Here is a 26,417-nt window from a genome sequence, read left to right as displayed (position 1 = left end):
TGTCACTGGAGAGTCTGGCGCCATCCTCTCGGCACTCTTCGAGATATTTACATGCATTAATGAGATTTCCTCTCAGTCTTCCAGAGACTAAAGAGAAACACACCACACAAGTCAGTCAGTCAGTCAGTCCGTCCGTCAGTCTGTCTGTCCGTCCGTCCGTCCTGCCGTGAAAGCAGGCACAAAGACCGGGCTTTGTAGGGAACCTTGTGCCCAAAGAGCGCCCTTTCTTCCCTAAAGGGCGGATGATCCCCGAATCCTCGCCTCGAGCCCCCCTAATCGGCTCGTCCCTCGCTGTCCCCTCGGCACCTCCCAGCCGCGCTCCCCACACGCATGCGCGGCGGCGCAGGACTACATTTCCCGGCATGCCTTGAGGGGGCGGTCCGCGCGCGTGGCAGGGCGTGGCGGGAGAGGAAGGGCGCGGGACAGAGACAGAGACGCGGCCATGGATGCGGGCGAGGGGCGGCCGCAGCCCCATCTGGCCGCGCTGGTGCTGGCGCGGGGCGGCAGCAAGGGGATTCCGCTGAAGAACATCAAGCTGCTGGCAGGGGTGCCGCTCATCGGCTGGGTGCTGCGCGCCGCCATCGACGCCGGCGTCTTCCACAGGTGCGCAGGCGCCGCTTCCCCCTCCGCCTCCCTTTCTCGTGGCGGGTTCTGGTTCGGGATGGAGGTGCCGGGGGATCCTGGGGAAGGGAGGGGTTGGGGGAAGCCGCCGCTCCGTCAAGTGTGTCTTAGGGATGGGTGACTGTCAGTGTCTGCAGGGAGGGCTCAGAGCAGGGACCAGGCTCTGCTCCGGAGCGGGGGCAGCAATGGGACAGGAGAAATGTCAGGAAGTAATGCCCAGGAAGTTCCACCTGGATATGAGGAAGAACTTCTTTACAGGCTGCCCTGAGAGGGTGTGAAGTCTCCCTCGGTGGGGATACTCAAAAGCTGCCTGGATGGAATCCTGTGCAACCTGCTCTGGGTGACCCTGCTGGCGCAGGGAGGTGGGACCAGATGAGCCGCTGTGGTCCCTTCAGCCTGACCCATGCTGTGACTCTGCCAGTGCGGCAGGATTGGTCCTCACTTTACACAAGGGCGTGCAGTTACTGTGGCACCAGGCAAGGCAGCACCTTGTCAAGAACTCAACCCTTCCCACTGAGGGTGAGCAGCAGAGGAATGAAGGAATTAAAGTCTTACAGCACAGTAATTTGAAATTAAAGTTGTTCTGATGCGTGGTTGGGTGGCCACTAGCTGGTGATGTTTGCCAGTAAATATTGATTGGTTTACTTTACTAAGACATCTGCATTAAATGGGACTGCCAGGCTGGAGAAGATCTCCTGTGAGCTGCTGAAGCACAGGATGACTTTGGTTCATGGTCACCTGGGTACTCAGGACAGCATGCTCTGAGCTTGGGATCTCCAAGGAAGGAGACCCCACAGCCCTTCTATTCCTTTCACTGCACTCACTGAGAAAAACCTTATATTCTATCTGCCCAGCAGTGAAATCACCTCCTTGCTGAGATCTCTGTTTCAGCATCTCCTGGCATATGTGTGGCATATCCCAGGCCCAGTCATTGTGCTGGCTCCTGTTGAGCTTGCTCACATTTTCCTTTTTGGTATCGGGGAGTCCACAGCTGGACACAGCACATCAGAAGCACTCACTCAAATGTCAAGTTGAAGGAGATAATCTTGTGTGCCCATGTGACACAGAAGAGAAGCTCAGTTTGTGGCCAAGTGCCTGAAACTTTGGTAGCAATAATTAGAGCTAGATAGAAACACATGTGGTGTTAGTGTTGCGAATAGAGGTGTTACAGATTTTTCTGCAGGAGCAAGACTGAGGATTTTCTACACATCTGCTGCTCATTAAAGCCATGATCAGGATCTGCTTCGTGTGTAGAACACTTAGGGGCAGGTTCCCAGTCCAAACCTGCTGCATAATGCTCAAAGCAAGTCAAGTAGAAATGTAGCCCAGCTAGATCCAGAGCATTCTATCTCATAGCTGCTCTGTCATTATTTAGCCTGAAAAACCTTCTTTGCTGTATCTGAAAAGCAGAGGATGCAGCACTCTGTTTTATTTTAATAAAGAAACTGGCAAGAACACTTCTGACTGAGGTTATTGATAATTCTTTAATGATTGTGAATCTATATTGCTGAACGACCTGCTGTGGCTTCTGTTTGACATCTGAATTGTCCCAGCCAGTCTGTCAGGAAGCCAGTCAGGGTTGTGCAGCCTGACTTTGAGGCGCAGTAGGTGGATGTGCACCAGGTTTGCCTGGTTACCTGTGGAACAGCTGTCCAGTGTACCTGTTACACAACAAAACTCTGGTAGTTCAACGGGGAGTGTGTATTTAAGTTCACCATCCCAAAGCAGTTTCTGGAAAATACCTCATGTGTATTTGTTCTTGTGGGTGTGACTTAATGTTGCTGTTGCTGTCACACATATTTTTCATCTGATGATCCCACAATGTCTTTGGGGGAATAAATGTAACTGCAGCACCATTTGCTGTGGACAGTGCATTGAGAATGCCAGCACAGCTGAGAGAGGAAGGGTGACTTTTCATAACTTTTGTTTTTACGCCTCTTGTGCTTTTTTGTAACAACGATGACAGCAGTGGCTTCACAGTTGCTCAGTGTTTGGTCATCATGTGATACTCAGAATTAGCCCTTCCTTTTGCAAATGTTTATTTTCCCTGAACAATCACAAACTTGCTTTACCAGTACTGGAAGTTTTCTGTGCTAAAACATATGGAACTTGAACAGCTCCTCCTCTGGGATTGCATGATGCCATATTAACACATTTTAACACACTTGTAGCATAAGATAATAATTTAACTTTATGGCAGTTTTACTTGTTGTAAACTAAACTTTTACATTATCCCGAATGCCACACCCAACGCATTCACAATTCATTGATCTGTTAACATGCCTAACAACTTCTTTGTGTTGACACTGGATTTTTCTTGTAACACTTCTAAATTTTGTGTTGCTTGAGCTTCCTTCATGGAATGTGAGAATCAGATTTTACAGTCTGGTGAATTGCACGTTTTATCCCCATTGTTAAAAGCTGCTTGTTGGACTGACTGGGATAGTTTTATTAGCACAAATAGAAGAACTAGTTCCTTTCATTGCAAGTCGGACATAAACAAGCTGGAGGGTTTTGTTCAGGTTAAATTACAACAGGCAAGTCAATAATGGTGGGATTTATTCTTTATATTCATTTCTGTCACTGTCTGCCAACAGCATATGGGTTTCCACAGACCATGATGAGATCGAGAAGGTTGCAAAGCAATTTGGTGCTAAGGTCCATCGCAGAAGCCCTGAAGTCTCGCAAGACTCCTCAACTTCTCTAGAAGCCATCACTGAGTTTCTCAATCACCATCGTGGTAAATCAGGGATAAAGTATGCTGAGCTTTTATATTGTAGCTGAGAGGGATGATGCACTTACTATTTAGAAAAATAAGTAAAGCATTGAGTAAATAAAAGCTAGAAAGATTATCTTTTTTTTTTTAATTGGTGTGTGGTACCTACTCACACCACACTTTGCAGATGTGTTACTAGAGATGTGAATTGTTTCATAAATTTCTCTTTGTTTTTCTTTAGAGGTTGATATTGTGGGAAATATTCAAGCAACATCTCCCTGTTTACATCCCAGTGACCTCATAAAAGTGGCAGATCTGATCCAGAAGGAAGGGTTTGATTCCGTCTTCTCTGTTGTGAGGCGCCATCAATTCAGATGGAGTGAGGTAAAGAAAGGAGGTAATATTTAGATGTTTCTGGTTACAGTTATACTTAACTTTTTTTTTAATACCAAATTCTTGCTTTTCATACCTATGGTATTTTAGGAAGTGATGTCTGTGGCATAGACTGAGTTGTCTCTGAGAGATTTGTGATGGGTTAGAGATGGGTTAGAAGTTCCTTCCAAGCACTGATGTCTTGATATTACTGAGCATTCCTCACCCTTTCTGTAACTGTTTTGTAGGAATTAAAATTCTATTAGCTTTTCTAGGCCAAAGATACAGTTCCAAAAAACCTTACATGTTAACTTCTTCCTAGTGGGTGTATTCAGACAAGACACTGAGGTCCTAACTAAAAAAGTGTTCTTGCTATGCAGTAGCTCACAAATGACAAATAATGTGAGATAAAATCTTGGTGAGGATGGGATGGCAATCTCTTGGCCTGGAGGCTTAGGCTTTGTTTCATCCTGATAATTTGGCTGCTGACTTATGTCACGTTGCAAAATGCCTTTGAGTCATGAGGGCTGAACTCATGTTGGTTAGCTCACCCAGAAATATATGACTGTTTTTTCCCAGAGAAAATATGCCTCTCAGCTACAGTGGCCAAGTTGTCCAAAGACTGAAATTTTACAAATAAAGACTGTACCTTGGTTTAGCTACAAGGCACTTTTTGTCTTGGTACAAAGAGCTATTCCACATGTTATATACGTTGGCTTTGTTTCTGTGGTTAAAAAAGAAATTTTTTCTTCGTTTTTAAAAATGGTTATTTCAGGCACTCTCACCCTGGAGTTCTGGGATGGCATTTTTTGGAGTTGTTTTTTGGGGTTTTGTTTATTTTTTTTAATGAAAGTTACTCAGGCATTACAGTCATTCTGTTGAAATATAAATTGCTTCAGATGATTTTTTTTTTAATCTTTTAGTTTAGAAAGCATCATGCTGTAGAAGAGCATGTGTAATAAAGGAGGCTTGATCTGAGAGATAAGTTGGAATAAAAGTTAAGAACTGTTTAGAGTAAATGCTCAGATATTTGTCATTGTTCCTCATAAGAGGAGAGCTAAGTGACACTGTGCAGTATAAGACGAGTATCAAAAGCATGAGTGGAAATTTCAGGATTCTGTGGATTGCAGTTTAGGAAGCCACATGCACCTCTTGAGATGCTGGAAGGGACAAATGTGAAAGAATAAATCTCATGTGGATGTGCCATGTGGCTTCCTGAAGTGGTTGTGTGCCTTAGACAGATTCATAAATAAGAAAGCCCCGAGGCCTACCTAAAAAAACAGTAATTCTTCAGCATAAAATGACATTCTACCATTTTTAATGTGTTGAGAGAGAGGGAATCATTCATCTGCGAGGACTGAGAACTGGAAACACATTGTGCTAACACAAGCAGCTTAAGGATAAATGCAAATAGCCTTTCAGGTGTGTGGTGTTTCAGGTGACAGTGATTCCCAGCAGCATCATACAAAGTTTTTTCTTTTTATTTTTCTGTACTGCTTTAGAGTACTGATTATGCTAAAAGAATTTCATGGGGCTTTTTCTTTCTGTGTAGTTCTGTTGCTCCTTCTGCATTAAGGTTTAATATTGATAGACCCTGAAAGAGAGAGGTGTCTCTCTCTGACTGGAAATGTTTACTTCAGTGAGCACAAAGCTTTAGTTGGTTATAAAACACAAGGTGTGTGTATGTCTGTTAAAGCCTGTTAAAGGATGTTTTGGGTATTTGAGAATGCCCTCTATCTTCCTCGTGGTTACTGGATCATGAGATCTGGATGAATTTCAGTGAATTTTAGCTGCTTTGTACATCTGGATTGAAAGGGCTTAAGGACAAAAGTCTCTGGTCCCTAATTTCGTTTCTGCTGCATGTACAGCTGTCATTGGTAATAATATTGGGGCATTTTGGGATGATGTTTGTACAGACAGCTGTGTGTTTATTTGTGGACACTGATTAAACCACTTATGAGGATTTAATGCATATCCTTAAATAGGATGTATTTTGGGGAAGTGTCAAGATGTTTTCACAGGCAAAAATTATTCGCGTATGGTTTTTTTTACCATCCAGATTTTAGGCTGGCCCTTTCAGGTATCAGAGTGCATTCAGGCATTCCCATGTGCACTAGGAGCTGGAGTACAGGAATAGTATTTCTTTCACATTGTCAAGGACAGTTTGGAAGAATGTCCCACCTACTCCTTGTAGGAACCAGTTTTGCAGCAAATAAACGCTTAGGTTTTTGTTGTTGTTTTTGTTTGGTTGGTTTGGGTTTCTTTCCTAAAGTGGTAATGAAAAGTTTCCTTTTCCACTGCTAGGCATACAGATTAGTCCTCCAGTTTATCCACAGTTCCAAGAAGGAGAAGCAATTCAGTGATTGCCCAGAGAAGGTATGGATTTTGCATCCCTGGCAGTGTTCCAGGCCAGGTTGGATGGGGCTCTGAGCAACCTGGGATAGTGAAAGGTGTCCCTGCCTGTGGCAAGAGGTTGGAACTGGATGATCTTTAACATCCTTTCCAATCCAAACCAGTCTGTGATTCTTTATAAAGTTAAGAAACAAAGGCTATAATGAGAGAAGTTGGTGACTGAATGATGCACTTAATTTTTCAACAGAAAGTTGCTTGGGAAGTTAAGTGACTCTGAGCAGGAATTCTGTAAAGTTTATTTTGTCTTTTTTTTTTTTTCCTCTGTTAACAGACAACAAGATGACAGAACCCCAAAACTTGAATCCAGCAAAGCGCTACCGGAGGCAAGACTGGCCTGGGGAGCTCTATGAAAATGGCTCATTTTATTTTGCCAAGAGGCATCTGATTGAGAAGGGCTACTTGCAGGTTAGTGCTTCTGGTTTTTCATGCTCTTCAGAATAATGCATCTGCTCATGCTGAAGAAGGTTCTGAATTCAATGCTCTCTTTTGATTTCTGATGCAGTCAGTGTGAAATAACAGCACTCTAACCTCAGAAGTTTGCACCTCAGTTTGCTAATTATTTGTAGCTTAGCAAGGCTAGTTATAGCTAGAGCAGTTCCCATAGCAGCATCCTCCATAGCAAATTTATGCAAAGAAATGTATTATATAGCTTTAACCCTAAACCAATACAATATTGAGTTGAGTTTTGCATGAGTTCCCCAGTGTATCTTTGAATTCATTTCAGTGCCACTAAAGGTGTGCAACTGAGCTTCATGCAGTGTCAGAGCCTTGTCATAATCTGTACATTTGTATTCTCAGACAGTTTAATATTATGCCAACTTTGTAATGTAACTTTAACAGTCTTTTTCCCTTTCCTGGTGTTTACATCCCAATGTAGTGATGGGATGAACATCAGAACAACAGTGAGGTGTGGTGGATATTTTTCCATTAGAAATTAAGTAATAGTAAGCAAATAATAATCATAGTCTTCCCAAGCAAATGCTGAAGGCATCACTATTTTGCTGATTGAGAGATCTAGTAAAATTAGTGTGATGTAATTGCCATAATGGATAACATCTTGCACACTTTCTCTAGCTGTGAAATGGAGATAGTTATTAACCCTGTAGAGGTTTCCTTCAAATGGTTCTGTGTGTCTGGCAAAAACATAATTGATGGTTCACTTTTCATATAAGCCATGGTGGCCACTGTGCAACCAGACACTTGGCTTTCATTGCATGCTGCTAAATTGTAGAGTTTTATGTTTGTGTTGACCCAAGCAGAAAATTTAAGTGGGTTTTATTTCCTTCAGGGTGGTAAAATGGCCTACTATGAAATGCGTGCAGAACACAGTGTGGATATTGACATAGACATTGACTGGCCTATTGCAGAGCAGAGAGTGTTGAGGTAAAAGCACTTTTTATTCCCTTATTTCTTTGATGCTGCTTGTTTCAAACTGTAGTCATGTGAATTCATGAAGTATGGAATAAGCAATGGAGATCAAAGATAGTAGGGCAGCTTTATTTCAGCCCAGCATTTTTTTTTTTTCTATCTTTGTTGAAATCAACTGAATTACCTTTGTTACATGGTGGGGTTTTGGTAGTTTGGTTTTTCTCCTTAAAGTTCAGCTTGGTGAAGTGCGTAAGCCCCCCCTATGTCACAGCAGTGTGTTAGCATCATCTCTGGCTTTCCCAGCTGAGGTGCCCCAGATTTCCATGCTCCAGACCACTGTAACTGATGCCCAGGAATGAGGGTGTTTCTGTAAAGGGCATGAGTTGATCCCCACCTCACCAGCTCCCTTTTCTTTGCAGCTGCTCTAAGGAAATAATGGGTGGGAATGGAGTATATTTTCTGTGCCTTTTTTATCCTAATTTTTTAATGGATGACATAAATGAGCCATTTTTTGGATGGTTCTGTTAATTTCTTTGAAGAGGGACAATATAGTTGGAGAGTGATGGTGATGAGAAAAAACATTAGAAAAGAAGAATTTCAAAGCTGTTTGTTCTCTCTGAAGGTCACAGTTGTATGGGAAGTATTTGGGATTTTGGAGTGTGCAAAAACTTCCATCCTAAAGACATAATTTCTTTGTCTAGCTTTGGATATTTTGGCAAAGAGCCACTAAAAGAGGTGAAGCTCTTGGTTTGCAGTATTGATGGATGCCTGACCAACGGTCGCATTTATGTGACAGAAGATCACAAGGAAATGGTCTCCTATGATTACAGAGATATTGTTGGCATTGATCTGTTAAAGAAAAGAGGAATCCAGGTAAGTGCTGTTCTGAAGAGTGAGCCTTCATGTTTCATGTAACCTGCACATTAAAAGATTCTAAAAAATTATATTCTTGCAGCACAGAAGTTGAAGTTTTTTCACAGTACTTGTGATCAAGCAGCATAATATATTGGTTGGGACAAATGTTATCCTCAGAACCCTCAAGAAAATAAGTGTTTTGAGAAAGTTCTCAATCAAAGTAATTACAGCATCTTTCTCCATTTCACAGAATAATAGAATGCCCTAGGCTGGACCTTAAAAATCATCTTGTTTCATCCCCCCTGCCATGGGCAGGGACTCCCTCCACTATCCCAGGTTGCTCAGAGCTCCATCCAGCCTGGTCTTGAACACTTTGAGGGATGGGGCAGCCACAGCTTCTCTGTGCAACCTGTGCCAGGGCCTCACTACCCCCACAGGAAGAATTTCTTCCCAATATCAATCTAACCCTGCTCTCTGTCAGTGTGAAGCCATTCCCCTTTGTCCTGTCACTCTAGGCCCTTGTCAAGAGTCTCTCTCCATCTTTCATGTGGGCTCCCTTCAGGCACTGGAAGGCTGCACTTAGGTCACCCCAGAACCCACTCTTGTGAAATGGAGTAGCTGTTTTTTTAGCAGTCCCTCAGCTTCATTTTCTGGGAAGCTGGAGGGGTTGGAAGCTTGTAATCACTATTTTGTTGCCTGTGGGAGCCCATTTCCATACCTTCTTTGACTTGGAATGTTTCATTAAAAACCTCCAGGTCTTTGTGCTGCACTTCATTAATTTCTAGTATATGTTGCTGTTGAAATCCTGCCTTGTGCTCCATTTCTCTTCATTCTGTACTTAAAATCAGTGCCAAGCATTTGTTTGCCAAGCAGTTAAGGAAGATAAGCTTGTCTACATCTTTGACAGAAAACCCGAAGGCTTTGCATCTAAGATTTCTGAAAACCCTGCTGCAATTATCTTCTGCTTTTAGCTTACCTTGTGCATGATCCTTGGAACTTCGAATTTGGAATGAACTTCCAGAGATAAATGTGCTGTGCTGCTTCAGTCTGTGGTGGTGGTTTGATGCCCTGAAATGCTGTTATAAAGTTATGTTATTGAGTAGAAGGGCCAAGGAAAAAACTTCATATTCTACTTTGGTAAATATTTCAGAAATCTTTCTTGGGAATTCTCTCATTCCACGCTGTGACTTAATTAGATCATACTGCACTAGGTAGTCACCATGCCACTGTACTGTGATATTTAGTATTTTATTTAGTACAGGTTGCATTTAAAAAGACACATGCAAATTATTTTTTAACATCAGGGAGGGCTGCAGAAAGGTTTTTCTATTTCCTAAAGGAACCTCAAGACTCTGTGTGATGCTAGTTATTTCTGTTCTGAGTTTTGAAAATCAATCATTCAATGCTTTTCTGGTACCTGAAAGAGCTTCTACAAGCAAAACTGCCTATTTTTTTTTTGTAATAGTAAATCAAATTATCTGTCATACTTCTTTGGATGTAGAACTTACTCTAATTTTATTTCAATAGGTTCGACTCATCTCTGACAGAGATTGTTCAAAAACACTGTCAGCCATGCAGCTGGGATGTGTAGCAAAAGTCAATGTAACAAATAAACTACAAGTTCTGAAGGATTGGCAGGAAGACATGGGTTTGAGCTGGAAAGAGGTGGCTTACTTAGGTCAGTTCCTTTTCTTTTGGTTTAATTAATTTAAATAGCATAGACAAATAGAATATTTGTATTGCCACTGAGCTTCAAAGCACTTTTCTCTTTGTAAATACAGCACTGAATTTAATGGGATTGCTGTGCACATTGCAGCACACAATCACCAAAAGCAGGTGTTTTAAGGCCTGTTAGGGTACAATCTAAATATAACAGACATTAATGAATCTGTGTAATTTTGGTAAGGGAAGTCTTCACTGCTTTTCCAATGGGATATAGGAAAGCTTTTATTTTTAGGAAACATTTTTATATCAAAATGTTGATAAGTATACACTTAGAGCTGACAATTTTGAACTTATTATAGCTCATTTCAGAGGGGTATTGTATGATTATGTTCTGAAATGGTAATCAGAAATGGACAGAATTAGAACTGAAAGCCATGTGGTACTATGCTAAACTGTATTTCAGTGACAGGTTAAGTGTGGAGTCCTGCTTATTCAGCTGCTCTTACAAATACCATTCTCTTGCCTGACGATTGTGAAGTGTGATCAGCATTTACATGGATAATCAAGGTTTTCCAGCACCTGACTTGCATGTGCAAAGTGCTTGTTGAGCTGCTGAGATGAACATTGTGACCAAAAAAAAAAAAAAAACCAAACAAAAACACATTTCAAAAATCAGATCAGTGCATACACAGAAAAACACTGAGAAAAAATCTGATTCTTTCCCTTCTGTGATATTTGGCCTTGCCTGTCATCTTCCTCCCTAGGGAATGAGGAGTCTGATGTGGAGTGCCTGAAGCAGGCAGGCATGAGTGGTGTGCCTGCTGATGCCTGTGCTGCTGCTCAGAAGGCTGCTGGTTACATCTGCAAGAGCAGAGGTGGCTGTGGAGCCGTGCGGGAGTTTGCAGAGCACATATTCCTTCTCTTAGAGAAAGTGAACTCTGCAAGGAAGCAACTGGAAGAAATCAGCTCAGCAGGGAAGGAGATGGGGAGAAATGAGAACAGCAGGAAAGGAAATAAAGAACTGATGGAAAAAGAGTAACGCCACTGGTCAATCCTGCTTTTCTTCCTCAGTACATCCGTATCCCAAAGGAATGCTTACCTTTCAAATTTTACAGCACAGTAGAGTTAAAAAGGTATCTCCCTCTAATTCCAGGTCCCATATAATCATAATTAATTATTGTATGCTGATCATATCCATGATGATTTTAAAAGCCATTTAAATGAAATGGGAGGAACACTACAAAAGAGAATGCCCTTTAAATCTACCCTTAATCTTCACACCTGTCCTACAGGAATGATGCATCTTTATTTCATGATCTGAATGTTTTCAGGGATCAATGATTTTGCATGACTTGAAGATCTGTAATTCAGGCTTGAAACCAAAACTTCTGTCAATTTTGCTCATGTGGTTTGCATTTCTTTCATAAAGTGCATGGTGGTGTGGTTGTGTGTTTGCATTTTACAGGCTTTATCCTCAGCAAGGAAGAGTTTTAACATATGCTGGAGAAGTCAGGTGTAAAATACTACCAATAAAACTCCTCCTCTATTTTAAAAATACAACACAGTTACTGTGAAACAAGTTAATATTCATTTTAAAAAGCACTTTAGCATGTGTTCAGTTTTAAGCTCCTAAATAATTAAATCACATTTGGAATTGTGCCTCTTGGAGTCTGCTTATCATGGGTTTTATTGAAGTGCCTAAATTAATATTTTGCCAAATTTGGAGTTAAATTTCCAATTGTCTTTGAGATCTTTGCAAAAACCTGGTTTCTTTCTATGAAGACTTTATTGCAACCTCAAATGATTTAAAGGCAAATAAGGGTCTTTAAGTTAATTGTATGGAAAAACAGCTGCTGTTTAAAAAAAAAAAAAAAAAAAAACAGCACCAAACCGTAGTTGATGTGGGTTTATATAAAATATATATACAGACTACTTATAGCATGTTAAAGCTGGTTTACATGCTTGTATTTATTAAAAATAGGATTTGTATTGTACATTACAAATGCAATAGTATATATCAGAGTCAATTTCTTGTTTGGGTTATGCTAAAAAATAAAAATGCCCATGGTATGCAGGCAATTACAAGTGAGGTGAATGATAAGAGCTTGTCATTTTATTTTGTTTCTCTGCTAAATATTGTCTCGTATAAATAGTTACACTCCCAGTATATCACCTGATATATTGGCTTCTGATAGACTTTGTGTTTACTTCCTTTCACAAAGCAAAATGTTGACCTGAAATTATTTACTGCCTATCTACCGTTACCGGATAAACTGTTTACTGTGCTAATCAGCTCTAAGTCACCTAAATTTAAGTGTCACCTTTGATTCACCTTTTAGGGTTCTGTGCTGGATAAATCCCATGCACTTCAACAAGAGGACAGCCACATTTTAGACATCAATGTTTTCACTTTGGTGAATTCTTGTTCAGAAGAACATGGTATAGTCTTACATTGGGAAGAATATGAAGGATAAAAGAACTCTAGAGACTGTTTACCAAAAAAAGATACTGGCTATACAGGCTCAGCTGCCTGAAAGGTTCAGATTTGTATTGCCCACACTGAGGTGGAAAGCCTGATTATGGAGTGGGAAGAGGGATGCCTTAATTGCTGCTCTTGATTTTATAGAAGAGCCTCAATGATATGAAGGATTTAGGGGTCAGAGAGGCAGAGACAGTGAGGGTAACTCTGTCACCTTAGAGGTGAAATCCCAAGTACCAGGAAAGGTTCAAAGGTTCAAATGTGTAGAATATTTTTCCAAGGCCTGTTCCAGTACATGTGACAACATAACTGCCTTTGATTTTTTTTTTTTTTTTTTTTAATTACTCATTGAGAGTAGATTTCAATGGTCAGTTTTGTTTTTCTGGGCTAATTCCGAGATCATCTTTTGGCCATGTGAGCACTTGTTTTTTTGCTTTAATTAACCTACAGTATTCCAAAGAAGATCTTAGGTAATGTGTTAGGTCATCTTAGGTAATGTTCTGTCATGATCACGTGAAATGGTAAAAAAGGAAATTATGTAAATATTAGTAATAAGCTATTATGAAAAAATAGCTGATTACCTCAAATTTTAAATAAACAGCTTTCTCTACAGTCTTTTAAGTAGAGAATGGTTATGGGCTGGCTTGTGGTGAGTTTCTGTACTCCAAATCTTATACTCCCAAGTTCATGTGCCACACAAATGATTTATGGTGGTGAAGGCAGACAGATTAAATGCCCAAATTAATCACATGCACACCTTCACCTACTTTTGACTCCATTAATTTATTCATTCATCTGTTCTTTCTCCTATTCAGTTTATCTTCCCCTCCAGTTCCTGTGAGGTGATGCAACACATTCTTACTTTAAGTGTTTTCAAATCAGTAGGAATCGCATATATCTCAGCCTTTGGAAGTCAGAGATATGTTTCAATGCTTGCTGATTTCAAGGTTTTAAGACTTTTAAACCTTGAGCACACATTTTAGTTTTTCCAGAGCCCGTGTTGGGGGAGGTTTTTTTTGTTTTAAAATTTGTTTTTGTGTTAGTGTGGTCTTAAAACACTATTTACTTTTTCCAGACATAAGTCAATTAGTCCAATTCCACCCAGCAGGACCAATCATCCTAATTGTTACCATTACAAGAGCAGTAATGCTGTACAGAGGAAAAACACCATTATGTGTGAACCTGATATACAAGTGGGTTAGAAAAGCTTATCTGTAATACACTTGTCTGAAAAATCTTTGGGGGAGACATGAGAGAGAATGAGCAGTGTGAAGGTAATGATACCAAATTATTCTGGTTGGTAAAGAGAGGGGCTGGTGAAACTGAGGAGATTCATATAAAATAAGCTGAGCTTAACTGAAAACCAGTCCTGATGTCATATGTATTAGAATATCAATTTTCACAGAGCAGTTATAATTCAGAAAAGTACCTAGTGGTTTGAAGTGCCTGCTAGCAGTTGAAAAAGGAGGAATTACTAGAAAAAGAACAAATAGAAAATAGGATAAAAATAATTAATTTGCTGTATAATTCGGTGGTTTGTGTGTGTTTTGAATGTTTTGTTTCTGTTGAAACGGCTGTATCATTCCAAAGGTTTTTGGGAGAATAAAATGGATTATGGAAGAAAGGAATCAGGTTCAGTGGCAGCAATAGCCAAACTGGAATTCTTCACTTTGGATTGAAGGGAGTTGTGTTAAAGTATCTGTAAAATTAAGGATGGAAAACCATGGAAAAGCCACTGAATAAGCTAGCAGTGACCAAAATCAGGTGCCTGAGGAATATAAATTTACCATGTTGTATTTAGTGGTGCTTTCCAGTTTTTCTGTGGCCTCAGCACATTTGCAGCTCCTGGATTTCCAAAGTTGGACGTGGGTTACAGACATTTAGTGAATCTCAGAACACTTAAGACAGGCTTTGGCCACGTGTTTCATGAGTCTGACACTTGACACAGTTCTGGTTCTGAACCATGAATACTTGCTTCTATTTCTGGTTTTGGAAATACCCAACTGCGTTTATTTTTATTTCACAAAGTGTGTTAGTAGTTCATTCCACGTCAGTGTGTAGCTCTCACACAGTGAGCAGCAGGAAATGGCATTACTATTATCAGTAGGAGTAATCTAATCATAAAAATATTAAGGAAAATAGGGCACAAGTACACACAGAATTATGTAAGTGTACAGGTATGTTGGATGAATCAATGATCATTGTTATCTGTAGTCAGAGATACTCACAGTAAATTGCTGTGAAAGTTCTTGGCCAAAATGGACTCAGAGGTTTGGAGAACATTCTGGAAAATACCACATTTTTCCTGATTGTTTACATGCATTGAAGACAAGTTTCTGGTCTAAACTGCAATGTATCTGGGCTAGTTATGGCTACTCTTGTATTAAACATGGAGATAGTCTCTCCAGGGATGTAACTTTTAACTGAGGGTATACTTGCACACCTGTTTATGGCTAGTACAGTCCACGTAGGATTTTGTTTTCACTGTCCCACCCTTTTTACTTGGTTACACTTTGTCCACAGCAGTTCGGACTCAAGCTGGGAGGGGATCAGTCACCATGCACTGATCCTTCTGAGCAGTGAGGCCCAGCAGTGTTTCTGTTCATTAGGCTAAGACTGATCTAAAAAGATTGAAAAATGGGATGAAGTACCTCAGAATCCCAGAATAAGGTGAGTTAGAGGGGAACCCTCAGGATCAGGAGTCCAGCTCCCGCACAGACACCCCGACATTCCCACCCTGTTCCTAAGAGCGCTGTCCAAACGCTCCTGGAGCTCTGGCAGCCTTGGGGCTGTGACCATTCCCTGGGGAGCCTGGGCAGTGCCCAACACCCTCTGGGGGTGGTATCCACCCTAACCCTCCCCTGACACAATTTAGGGCCGTTCCCTGGGTCCTGTCCCTGGTGGCACAGAGCAGAGATCAGGGCCTGCCCCTGCTCTTCCCCTCGCCAGGGAGTTGTAGCTGCAGTGAGGTCTCCCCTCGGTCTCCTCCAGCTGAACAGACCCAAGTGGCCTCAGCCTCTCCTCATTCCCCTCACGGCCCTTTACCCGATTTAGACGAATATAAAACGCTCCCATTCCTTTCACTTCATGAACTTTAAGTTTTCCTGAGTATATTTATCATGATCTACCTTTGGATCAATCCCATTCTCTGAATGCCGCCTCTTAAAGGACCTGGAGCTACACTTATCTCCACCTGGAGTCTGAACAGATTTTATGGCCAGTAGTTCCGATAACTCACAAACGGGCCCTGGTCCTGACTCTTCACATCAGTGTACCAACACTTAGCACTTTGTTCAAAGCGCATGTTTGATTTGTGAAGGAAGCCAAGAGGTTTCGGGGGATCTGGGGGGTAAAGTTGCAGGCAGTGCATGGCAGTGTGGAGAGCAGACTGGGCCTGTGCCTTGCAGTGCCTCCATACCTGAGCTGCTGCCATTGGTGCCAGAGCTCGGACAGCACACACATGGCCTAGCTCTGTTTCGTTCCCCTGCTGATTAAATCCTGCTGGATTTTTTTTTTTTTTAATCTAGGTAAATCCATAATTTATCCAGTAGGCCATGTTGTAAACTGATTAATTCCTCATCACCCTGAAGCAGCTAGGGAACTAACTGCACGTAGAGCAGCACAGTGTTACCTCCCTTACCTACCCTGATGGGTAAGTTTACCAAGCTTACCTTGATCCACAAGGCAAATCCTCATCCTGTTCCTTGAGACGCAGTTCCATGCTGTGAGTATGATGTTGATATAAACAATCCTTTCTGTGTGTGCATACAATGTGTGGTGCAAATGCTGCCTACAGAAGTCTTAGTGCAGCTAAACGCGCTTGCAAACCTCATTTCCCCAAGGACGCTCTGGCTTTTTTCCCATATTCAAAAGACCAGAAAAAGCTAAGTCTCTAAGTAAAATGCTCAATTATTTTCATTAGGTGATTTCTTGCCACTACTGATAGTGGAAGAACAACACCTGAAGGGAGAGCAACAGTGGCATTTTGGGGGAAGACTGAGTGGTTTTAATGTCAGAAAAGCAAAGTAACACATCAAATGGTGATTTGCATAGAACAGGGCATCCTCTCCTTTAGGTTGTGTTGAATTGGTAAATGGGAAAGGAACTGCACACAGGCTTTTCTCCCACTCTTCCCCAGCACCATAACTTCTGTGTCTGTGCAAAATCAGTAGGTGTTAATGCCAGCTTGCACACAGCAGGTGTGAAATGAAAGGGCTGCCTGGCAAGTGTGAAGTGTGTGGCTTCAGGGAGATTAGCATTTATGAAACAAGTCTGTACCTCAGAAACAACACACCCAGAGGACGAGCTTCCCTTACACACAGAAACTCTGTTCTGCCTTGGAACTGTGTGGTTGGGTAGAACAGTCCCTGGGATGTGGACACAGACAGTTGATTCTTGGAAAATCTGTTGTATCAGGTCAGAGTAAATAAATAAGTGCTGTTTGGAAGAGTTGTGGTTTGGCTCTGTTGCCCAAGGAGTGAGAAGTAAAATAGTTCTCATCAAAACACTGGAAACAGGCATTTTGCAGAAAGAAAATCAAATAGAAAGGAAACACATTTACGGTTGCCCAACATGTGGTGCTGAAATTTATTTAGATTTGTATCATTGCATTAAAAACACAGAGACTCTCTGACCCAGAAAAAGTTACATCAAAGAACTACATATTGTTTAAAAAAAAGGAGAAAAAAAGAAATATTTTTGTAAATAGACTTCAGATCTTCAAATGTTGCAGTTTTCTACTTAATTATCAATAACAATGTCCAATTAGATAGTCACTTCCAAATCATGGTGTATCACAGAAGCAGCAAGTCTGGGGTCATCAAATTTTTGGTCATTTTCTTATTATGTGTTTTTAGAGCTCTTATTATATTCCATTTCGTACAAGTTGGTTTCTTGTTTTTCTCTTCATATTATCTTGGGTAAAATTCTTAACTCAGGTTTACAAAATCTGTTCATATCCCATTGGAGCAAAAAAAAAGAAAAAGAAATTATGAAATAGATTTGGTTGTCAAACACTGGGCCTGACACCTAACTATGTGAAACCATGTACACCTGCCCTCTGAGAACTGAGTTCAGTTCTGGCACTCTGTCAGAACCTTCCTGTTCTCAAAACCCCCATTTTTATAGTCCTTCCCATTTAGAAGCATTATAAACTAGTGGGAGCGCCCATTCAGAACTTCCCACAAACTGGTCTGTACATGTTTGTTGATAACTGGATCATGTTCTCCATGTGGACTCAGAACTCATAGATGAAACTTTCTGCCATCTTGCTGAGTTTCATTTTCTCATTAAATATCTCCTGAAACCTAATATTCTGCTTTGGAGTGAAGTAGTTCTTCCAATCACCAACAGCACCTAGAAAAGCAGGAACAGAAAGAACAGTGAAGTGAGCAATATGTGGAGCTGAAAATTATTTTTAAACCAGCCTGTTTTTGTTGGTGTTGCTGTTGGCACAGATATTAATATATTCTTAACCACGGTCACTGGGTTGGGTCAGGATCAGAATTGTTCCAGTGAGACTCTGGTGGAAGGAGATGGATCATCATCCATGAAGGCTGATGAACCCTCATCTTCAGAGTTGTTTAGTGCCAGCAACACAAGTGGTGGAGGAAGAACAGCAGCTCTCCAAGGTGGAATTGCAGCTCCAAGGGACATCTTGCCATGCCTTAGTTGAATTAATTGGAGGTAACATTTCTCTGTTTACTAATTGAAACAACTCCTAGTTTTAAACTGTTAATTGTTGTTCAAAATTAACTAAATCAAAATAATCAAAATCCATGTAAAACAGTGGGCTTGATTTACTTGTTATCCAAACCTGTGGAAGCTTCTGAAATGCCAGAGCAAGAAAACAGCTCCTGAGGGTATTTTAAAATCACATCTTAGCTAAGAACTGTGGAAAATTTTCCAAGGTCTAGAATTTACCTATGACCATTCTGTTGTTGTTGTTGTCGTCATACTCTTTCCTCAGGAATATTTCAGTAAGATAAGGAGTGATAAGAGCAGTCTCATTCAGAAGGAATGTGTCTGGCTCTTTCTTATTCTAGTCAACTAAGTGACCTTGGCAGGTGATATCTGAGAGATATGTTGGAAAACACTGAGGTGGTCAACTTTTAGATAAAAAAAAAAAAAAAGACAGATAAAGAGTAATGCTGGTAAAGAGAACCTTTCCTTTTGGCTCAACAGCTCTCACAGAGCAATATTAGTCAGGCTGTAGTTCAGACTCCTCTGTGCTTCTCTAGTACAAGTCTGAATTTGCAGCCAGAGAAGTTAGGAAGTGATTTTTAAGAGGACTTCAGATCAAAGAATCCTGTCATCCCTTCCCAGGGCTGACCCAAAGACTCCAGGAAAGACCTGGATTCCCACTCCTTCTGCTGTGTTAGGCACAAAGGAATTTACCTTTTCGGAAGATGAGCTTCCTGTTGGATGTCAGAGCACACACGGTGTGATTGGGATTGCTGTTCTCCTTTTGTGTGTCATTCTTCATCTCTGAGAATGAGGACTTCTTGCAGATGTCTTGGACATTGTTGTCACTGACGTTTAAATTCAGGAACAAACTAATTTCCTTTACAACCTTAGGGAGATCCTGAGGTATAAGAAAAATAAAGCTTTTATGTTTCTGGGCTGATTATCAGACTTTTAGCTGATTTGAAAATGATCTCTTTTATTACATAATGAGTTTGTCACACATTTACTTTATTTCAAGCAAAGCTAAATATGTCATTGGATTGTGCAGATGACAGGTACAGCAAACCTGATTCCCCTCTTAGCCATACTCACAGAAATTAATAAATACAGAATATGCCATATCACACACAGTCACATTATCAATTTTACCTCCCAGTTCAGATAAAATGTTCTCCTGTTTCTCAGAATTATTTCCCTGGAAATAGAGGCATACACAAGACCCAGCTCCAAGTAGCCTATTTCATTAGATGTGTTATATCTAGAGATCTAACAAATGACTGCATCCAAAATGGTTTGTTTATATTCCTAATAGTTGAATTTCCTACCCCCCTCCCCAAAATGAACAAACTTATTTTCATGGAGACACTGGAAAGTATTTTCTATTCACCTAAAAATTCATTCTAAACATACCAAAAGCTAAGGTATATTAATATTTTACTTTTTCTTTTTCAAGAATAGTGAAGTTTTCCCCTACTCTTCCAGCCTCTAATTTTCCTTTTTATTGGGAACACAAGTTTCAAATGTGAGGAGTTCTGTTGTCTTACATGACTTTTTGATAATTTCACCTGAAATGTTAGACATAGCAAATAATGTTTGGCCCTCAATAGATGTCCTTGGCTGGTGTTTCCATAGGACAGAAAAAGAGGAACTTAAAATTCTGCCTGAGCCTGAGGAAAATTGTCTGAGTCCCATTCCTGCATCTAAGAAATGCAACTCTCACGAGATTTGATATTTATATAACTTGTGTAGTCAGAATTATTTAATTAATACAAAATTCCATACAAATGAAAAATATGCCCGAAGATATATATTCACATTTTCTTTCTTTCTCATTTTTCATTATGACTTCCTCTTTGATGTTTTAAAGATGCTAATTTACAAGTAATGCCTTCTGCACCAAGAGCAGAGAGCATATTTACCTTCTTCATGTCTTCATAGAACAAAAAGAGGATGTTCTTTTCATCTTCATGTTCTTCCCAGCTTAGGAAATGATCAAACCAGGATCCACAGACAACTGAAAGGAAAACCATGTAAAAGAGATTCAGATAAACTTTTTTCAGAAATAACTGTGATGCTACCTCACGCATTTAGGGGAATAATTTGTATCCATATTCCTCTAAAACCCAGGCAGTTCTTTGTGTCAAGTGATACAAATTTACAAAAGTAACTTCCAAAGATGTTTCCATTCTTGTTGCAATTTGTTTTAATACCGGATACTATTCTGAGATATGATTCTGTAGTGGAAGCAGGCTCTGGATCTAAGGAAAGGCCAATAATGAAATAAAATGTATCAGCCTAACAAGACCTGAACATCTCACAGAGGACTGACTGCATGTCTGTGGTCGCCGAGATATGACCACCTCAGCAGGAGATGAAATGAGCAGTCTGGTAAATGGAGCACACTGTTGTTGCCTCTCTTTCATCCCAGAAGAAGGGAATCTGTATAATTTTTAAACTCTGAAGATGAATTATTTAAAGAACTCAAGCAAATGCCTCATTCAGCCAGTGTCACAGATAAAAGGGTTTGTAGCTGATTTGTTTTGTTTGAATGCCCCGTTTGCTGAACCATGGAAACACAGATAAATTTCAGCTTTCTTTTAAAAACCAACATTCTGACGTCTCCATTTCAAAGGCAAGATGAAAACCTCTTGCAGGGCAATGAGAAGAGACCTGAACAGAGAAAGTTCAGCCAGCATTCTTCAGAACTAAGATTTTGTTTTATAACCACCACCACTAGAAAATTCTAATCTTGTAATGGGCGTCATTTTGGTCACAAACTGTGAGTTGTAATTAAGTATAAATTATAATTAACAGCTATAATTAAGCTGACTGCTCCAGTCTGTAGCCCTCTCCAGCACATAAAGCAGTTTCTAAGTGCAAGGCATGTGTGCTCCGCAGTGTGCAGTTAAACCCTGCTCCCCTGGCCAGCTACTTTGGGGATGTGGCCAGTGATAGCACAGTCCTGGTGGCTTCAGGAGAGCCTTGGAGACTCCAGTGATTGCATTACTGTGTGTCCTAACCCTTGTTTTGAGCTGATATTAACTCTGCAAGAGTACTGCAGGACTTGGATCAAGCAGCACAAAGGTGACAAAAATTACCACCCTTCCCTCCACATCACCTCTTAGATAAATTTCTCTTGTTACCAGCATAGTTGTCTATTTATGTCACACATAAGCACTCAGAAAATAGAAGGTGGCTAATAATTTACAGGGAAATAGGAGATGCTTTTAAAATTTAATCATTGAATGCTTCAGATTGGAAGAGATCTTAAAGATCATTTAGTTCCAACCCCCCTGCCATGGGCAGGGACACCTTGTACCAGAGCAGGTTGCTCAGAGCCCCATCCAGCCTGGCCTTGAATAGGATCCCCTTTCCTTTTTTTCACTATTGTGCATTCAGAATTGATAGTAAACAAGTCAAGATCCTGCAAATCCCTGAAGCTTGTGCCTTAGGGCTGCTCTGGACTCAGAACACCATATCTGAGCCAAAGCCTGGAGGAGGCAGTAAACAAATTGACTCCTGGAGCTCTGATGTGAGCCCATGATGACTGCAGTGGCACTTTTCTTTTGAAGTTTTCGAGGTGATCAAACATTATTGCTGTTACCATCGCTGTGGTGACACGTGTCCTCAAAGGAGTAATAAAACACTGAATGGAAGTAGACAATGTGAACAAGGTCCTGTTGCCAGCTGCCATCCCACTGCTCCTAAAACGTCTCCCTCTTGTCCTTGGTCTTTGGACTCCATTTCTCAGACGGCACATCAAGGACAGTGTGTGCAGAAGGGCTTTAGGAATGTGTCCAGGCTCCTTTGCTGGGCTACCCAGGGCTGTCTCTCAGCCTGGAGAAGACACCAGACCTGCAGCCACAGCTGTCCCTGCAGCCTAGTGACAGTCCCCTCACATGCTCTGTCATCAGTCACAGCCCTGCTTGCCCAGGGCAACAGAGTAACAAAAACCTGCAAACAGCTGTGCTGGAATGATGCCCCTTCTTCTCAGAAAGGCTCCTTGCAGGGCTGAAGAGAACATCCATATTATTTGCTTTTGTTTAGCTTGGCATTAGGATTTATGCCCACCAACGCCATATGAATAAGGTGTTTAATAAGGAGTTTTCACACAGTTCAAATTTCTTAAGTCTTTCTGTGCATAATAAACTAACATGAACTGCAAAGAGAAAATATTTATCCTTACCACTGCCTTTTAAGAACAGGTCAAAGAAAGCAGGCCAGGTGTCTACAGTGGGAAGGTTTGGGTTATCTCTGTAGTAATGAAACATGGAAACTGCAGTGTCTTTTGGATTTCTGCTGATGTAGATCATCTGTAAATGAAGAAAATGTAGTTATTAATGATAATGTCCTCCCTTTATTTTAGAGGACCTCTGTGTGTAAACAGAACATGGTCACAGGCAATTTGCAGTGTCAAAACCCTTTCCTTTAGGATTCCTCCTTTGGTGACTACACCATTAAATTAGAAATCTCTTCTTAATAAAGGGTCCATAGTGATTAGTAAACAATTCCATGTGAACAGTGGCATGTTTGCCCCATCTGGGTAATGTTTATGTTTTATGAAAGAGCCTGGGTTAACTTTAACGTTGAGTCAGTGTATTGTCTCATATATCTCACATATGAAAGCATTTACTAATTAATATTAAAAGGACAGCTGCAAAACATAAACTTTTTGGCCTTTCATTCAAATCAGCTTTGTCCCAAAAGTCTGGATCTGAGTGATCCTGAAAGTTTTGACTTTGAATATAAAATCTGAGACCCATAGTTTATTTTTTAAAGATGTCCCACATTAGCATGGGAGGAACTGGTTTAGTAGGTCTCCCTGCCCATGGTATGGAGGTTAGAACAAGATGATCTTTAAGGTCTCTTCCAATCCAGGTGAACTAAAAACTCTGCTCTGAATCTGCCTCCCACATCTCATTTCCCCTCTGTTAGCACAATACATTTATGGGCTCTTCAGAAAGCTACAGCAGGAGGGTCAGAGTACCTTTAATCCCAGAGCAGCCTGTAACTAGCCAAGATTTCCTAAGACAGTAAGAAATGGGGTAGTGAGAACACACCCATTACTAATGAGAGATTTCTGATTGAAAGATGCTGATGTCCTGTTTTGTGTGGTGCCTGGTGTAGAAATCACCCCATGGGAGCAGTGGGGCAGGAGCAGAACCCAGTCCCTAGTTCAAATTTCTGCTCATGTGCCTTCCACCGCCAGTCAGCTGTGTCTCCAAAATTCACAGCAAAACAATTCTAAAAACTGAGTCATTCAAAAATTACTAAGAATCAACAGGAAAAAATAGACTCCTAATAAACTTTCTACAGATTTTACTGCTTTAATATAATTTTTGCCTTACCTTGCATTTCTTACTCTTAAAATTTGGAGGCAACATGTTGTAGTCTAAGTGTGTTGGGATGATTCTCTTTGATGAGAGTTTATTCAGCTCCTCCAGTTGGGAAATGTCTCCAAATTCAATTGGAGATGTTACTGTGACTTGAGCATTGTAAAGCTTTGTTATAACTCCTGCAAGCCAGTGAGTGCCTACAGAAGAGTAATTTTAAGAAAACAAACAACCAAACAAAAGGATGAATATTTATTACTGTGAAACATGCATTTTTCATATGGAATCACCTTGCTAGTGAACAAGTTATATTTCTAATCCTCCAGATTCAAGAAACTTTATATGACTAAATGATCCCATTGGCTCCAAATATATAAACACTGAAAAAAATTAATTACAATGTAACTCTGAGAGAAGTGTTAATACTGGTACCAGAACCACCCCATTATACAAACTGCTGTCAGCTGAGAGGTGGCTATATTGTTTTTATAATTTATTTTGGAATAACCTGTTTGTTTGCGTTTTTTTTTTCCTTACAATAACTTGAGTCTGTATATATTTCTGAAAGCACTGACTGAGTTCCCCCTAGGTGTGTGCTCCTCTGTGCAAGAGAGGTGAGTGGAGAGAGGATAAGAAATTAATAAATCTACAGCTGAGAGCCACACAAATAACTTCATACAGTTCTTAATTTGCTCATACTTGAATGTAGAAAGTCCTCAAGAAAATCTTTCAAGTACAGATTTTGCTTACAGGTAAGGAATATATATTTGCTTTCCAACATGAAAACGCTTGAGATTGTTTTCTATTACAGAATCAAAATGTAGGGAAATGACCCATATTTCTTGTAATATAAACATTTACTGACAGAATAATATATTCACATACTTACACATCCTTTCCTGTTTCTTTCACACAGACATTTCCCAAGTAGTTTAAGCAGAGAACATGAAACACAAAATCAAGACTTCTTGCAATTAATATTGAAAACTAGAACTTACCAGATTTGGGATAGGAAACCAAAAGGACATCATCTTCTCTAGCATCAAAAGTATCCAAGGATTTTAAAAGTTCTGGAGAAGACCTGGTGGTAAAGGGAATCCCCTTAAATGTGTGTAGGAGCTCTGCCTCCCCAGAGTTGGACATGGTTGCTTAAGTCCTGGATTCCTGCAAATCAGATAACAGGGATAGGAGGAAGATTTAAAAGTCACTTCTTAGTCAGGTGGGTCGAAGTGACAGATTGAGACTGAGCAGCAAAAACCTCATGCTTATATACTTTGCCACAATGTCCTATCAGGTACTGATTTTTTTTTTTCACGTACTTGATAAAGGCAACTGAAAATATTAGAGCTAACTTAATAAATAACTGATGCTGAGTCATGAAAGATGCATCCCATTTGTCATTTATTGGCTCTCCAGATAAAGACATGAGGTAATAGTCAAAATGTAATTGTGAAAAATAATGAGAATGAACATTTCATGGTGCCTTAAAATATGCTTAATATGATTGTTCTGTAAGTTAAATTTTGTCAGAAACTATTCTACCTACCAAGGAAAAAGATGGCTCTTAAAATAATTTTAATTATTAGAAAAACAATTTCTTATTTGATATAAATGACTTTTTGTTTGTTTGTTTCATTTTATCAACTATAGAAAAGGTTGAAATTTCAAAAGTGCAAATTGATGTAAAGTGATTGAATCTTGTGACGTTAAGGAACCAGTGTTTTGAAGATTTTCTGATTTCAGCCTGAGAATCTTAAAAACAGATACACATAGAGGCACAATAATTTTTTAAATGTTGTATGTCTCCATAAGAAGAGTATAAGCAACAAAATGTTCCAAAATGAAAGTAGATATTTAAATAGATTTATTATATAGATATTTAACATTGCTTTTAATCCCATGTGTTTCATGACTAGAAGCGGTTGAAGATTTTTAAATCTTTCCACATAATATGCAGATTTATCATTACAAAAGTCACTTCCAAAGTGAGGAAGAGCCAGTTCTCTATTAATTATAATAAATTAATTGTCACCCTAGGACAAAATGTTTGGGTAGTTTTTTTAGTTGAACCTGTGGAAATTATCATTATTATTTTTCAAACAGAAAGCTTCACTTTTGTTTAATATAACCTTAAGTAGAGTGAGTGTATCACAGTAAAATAAATAGCTCAGTTATGAACTAAAGCATTTTGGAATGTTCAATATTTTCAATTTTCCTTTCAATTGCCACAAATTAATTTACTCTTTTTTACATTCTTTTCTTCAAAAACCCAGTGGCTTCACTATTCCTATTGAAAGACTCCTCCAACATACTCGACAGAGGCCCTTCAATATCTTCAACTCAAAAACCTCCTTGGAAATCTTGGTTTAAAATGAAGCAATGCTCAGGAATTTTCCAGCTTTACCAATGTTCTTTTTTTATCATAAATAACAACTTGGGTTTGGTCAGAGGAGCTGATTCCCAGATGTACTCCCACGAGCTCTGGTGAGAAGTTAATAAATAGACATATCCTTCCAATAAACACACCTGAACAGCCAGGATTGTGGATACTTACCAGATTCTGCGCTTGCTTATTTCTAATCCAATCTCCAGAAAAGACAGCAATGTAAAATTTACTTCCCCACCCCCGTTTCCTTTCTCAGCCCCAAAGAGAAGGGATCTTCTCACCTATAAAGTTGCCCTTAAGCAGTTACCACCTGTAAAACATGGCCGGTGCCATCAGTGAACACTGAATTCCACTCATGCACGGCCAGGTGGGGTTGAAAATCATGGAAAATATGCTCTGGAAAGATGTTCCCTAACACTAAGGACGAGAGGTGATGGAGAATCTTTCCAGGAAGTCAGTGGGGGTAGAAGAAACACTTAGATACTGGTGCTTAGGTAGGAATTAGGGAGTTTCTCAGACAAGTTC

At 40.1% G+C, this 26,417-nt stretch overlaps 2 protein-coding genes across 2 annotated transcripts; one reads left to right on the top strand and one right to left on the bottom strand.

Moving 5' to 3' along the window:
- Positions 1-442: 442 nt before the first annotated feature.
- On the top strand, positions 443-11,269 carry CMAS (cytidine monophosphate N-acetylneuraminic acid synthetase). The gene is made up of 8 exons (XM_062490930.1): positions 443-603; positions 3,219-3,361; positions 3,579-3,734; positions 6,393-6,526; positions 7,410-7,504; positions 8,191-8,362; positions 9,872-10,022; positions 10,774-11,269. The coding sequence occupies exons 1-8, from the start codon at positions 443-445 to the stop codon at positions 11,046-11,048; spliced, it is 1,287 nt and encodes a 428-aa protein (XP_062346914.1). The 3' UTR covers positions 11,049-11,269.
- Positions 11,270-17,724: 6,455 nt separating this feature from the next.
- On the bottom strand, positions 17,725-24,649 carry LOC134042970 (sulfotransferase 6B1-like). The gene is made up of 6 exons (XM_062490929.1): positions 24,505-24,649; positions 23,522-23,706; positions 22,360-22,486; positions 20,093-20,187; positions 18,885-19,071; positions 17,725-17,843 (listed from the first exon to the last, which is right to left on the bottom strand). The coding sequence occupies exons 1-6, from the start codon at positions 24,647-24,649 to the stop codon at positions 17,725-17,727; spliced, it is 858 nt and encodes a 285-aa protein (XP_062346913.1).
- Positions 24,650-26,417: the final 1,768 nt, after the last annotated feature.

The sequence above is a fragment of the Cinclus cinclus genome, chromosome 4, assembly GCF_963662255.1.
Source record: "Cinclus cinclus chromosome 4, bCinCin1.1, whole genome shotgun sequence".
Taxonomy (NCBI): Eukaryota; Metazoa; Chordata; class Aves; order Passeriformes; family Cinclidae; genus Cinclus; species Cinclus cinclus.
This window is presented reverse-complemented; position numbering and strand designations above follow the sequence as displayed.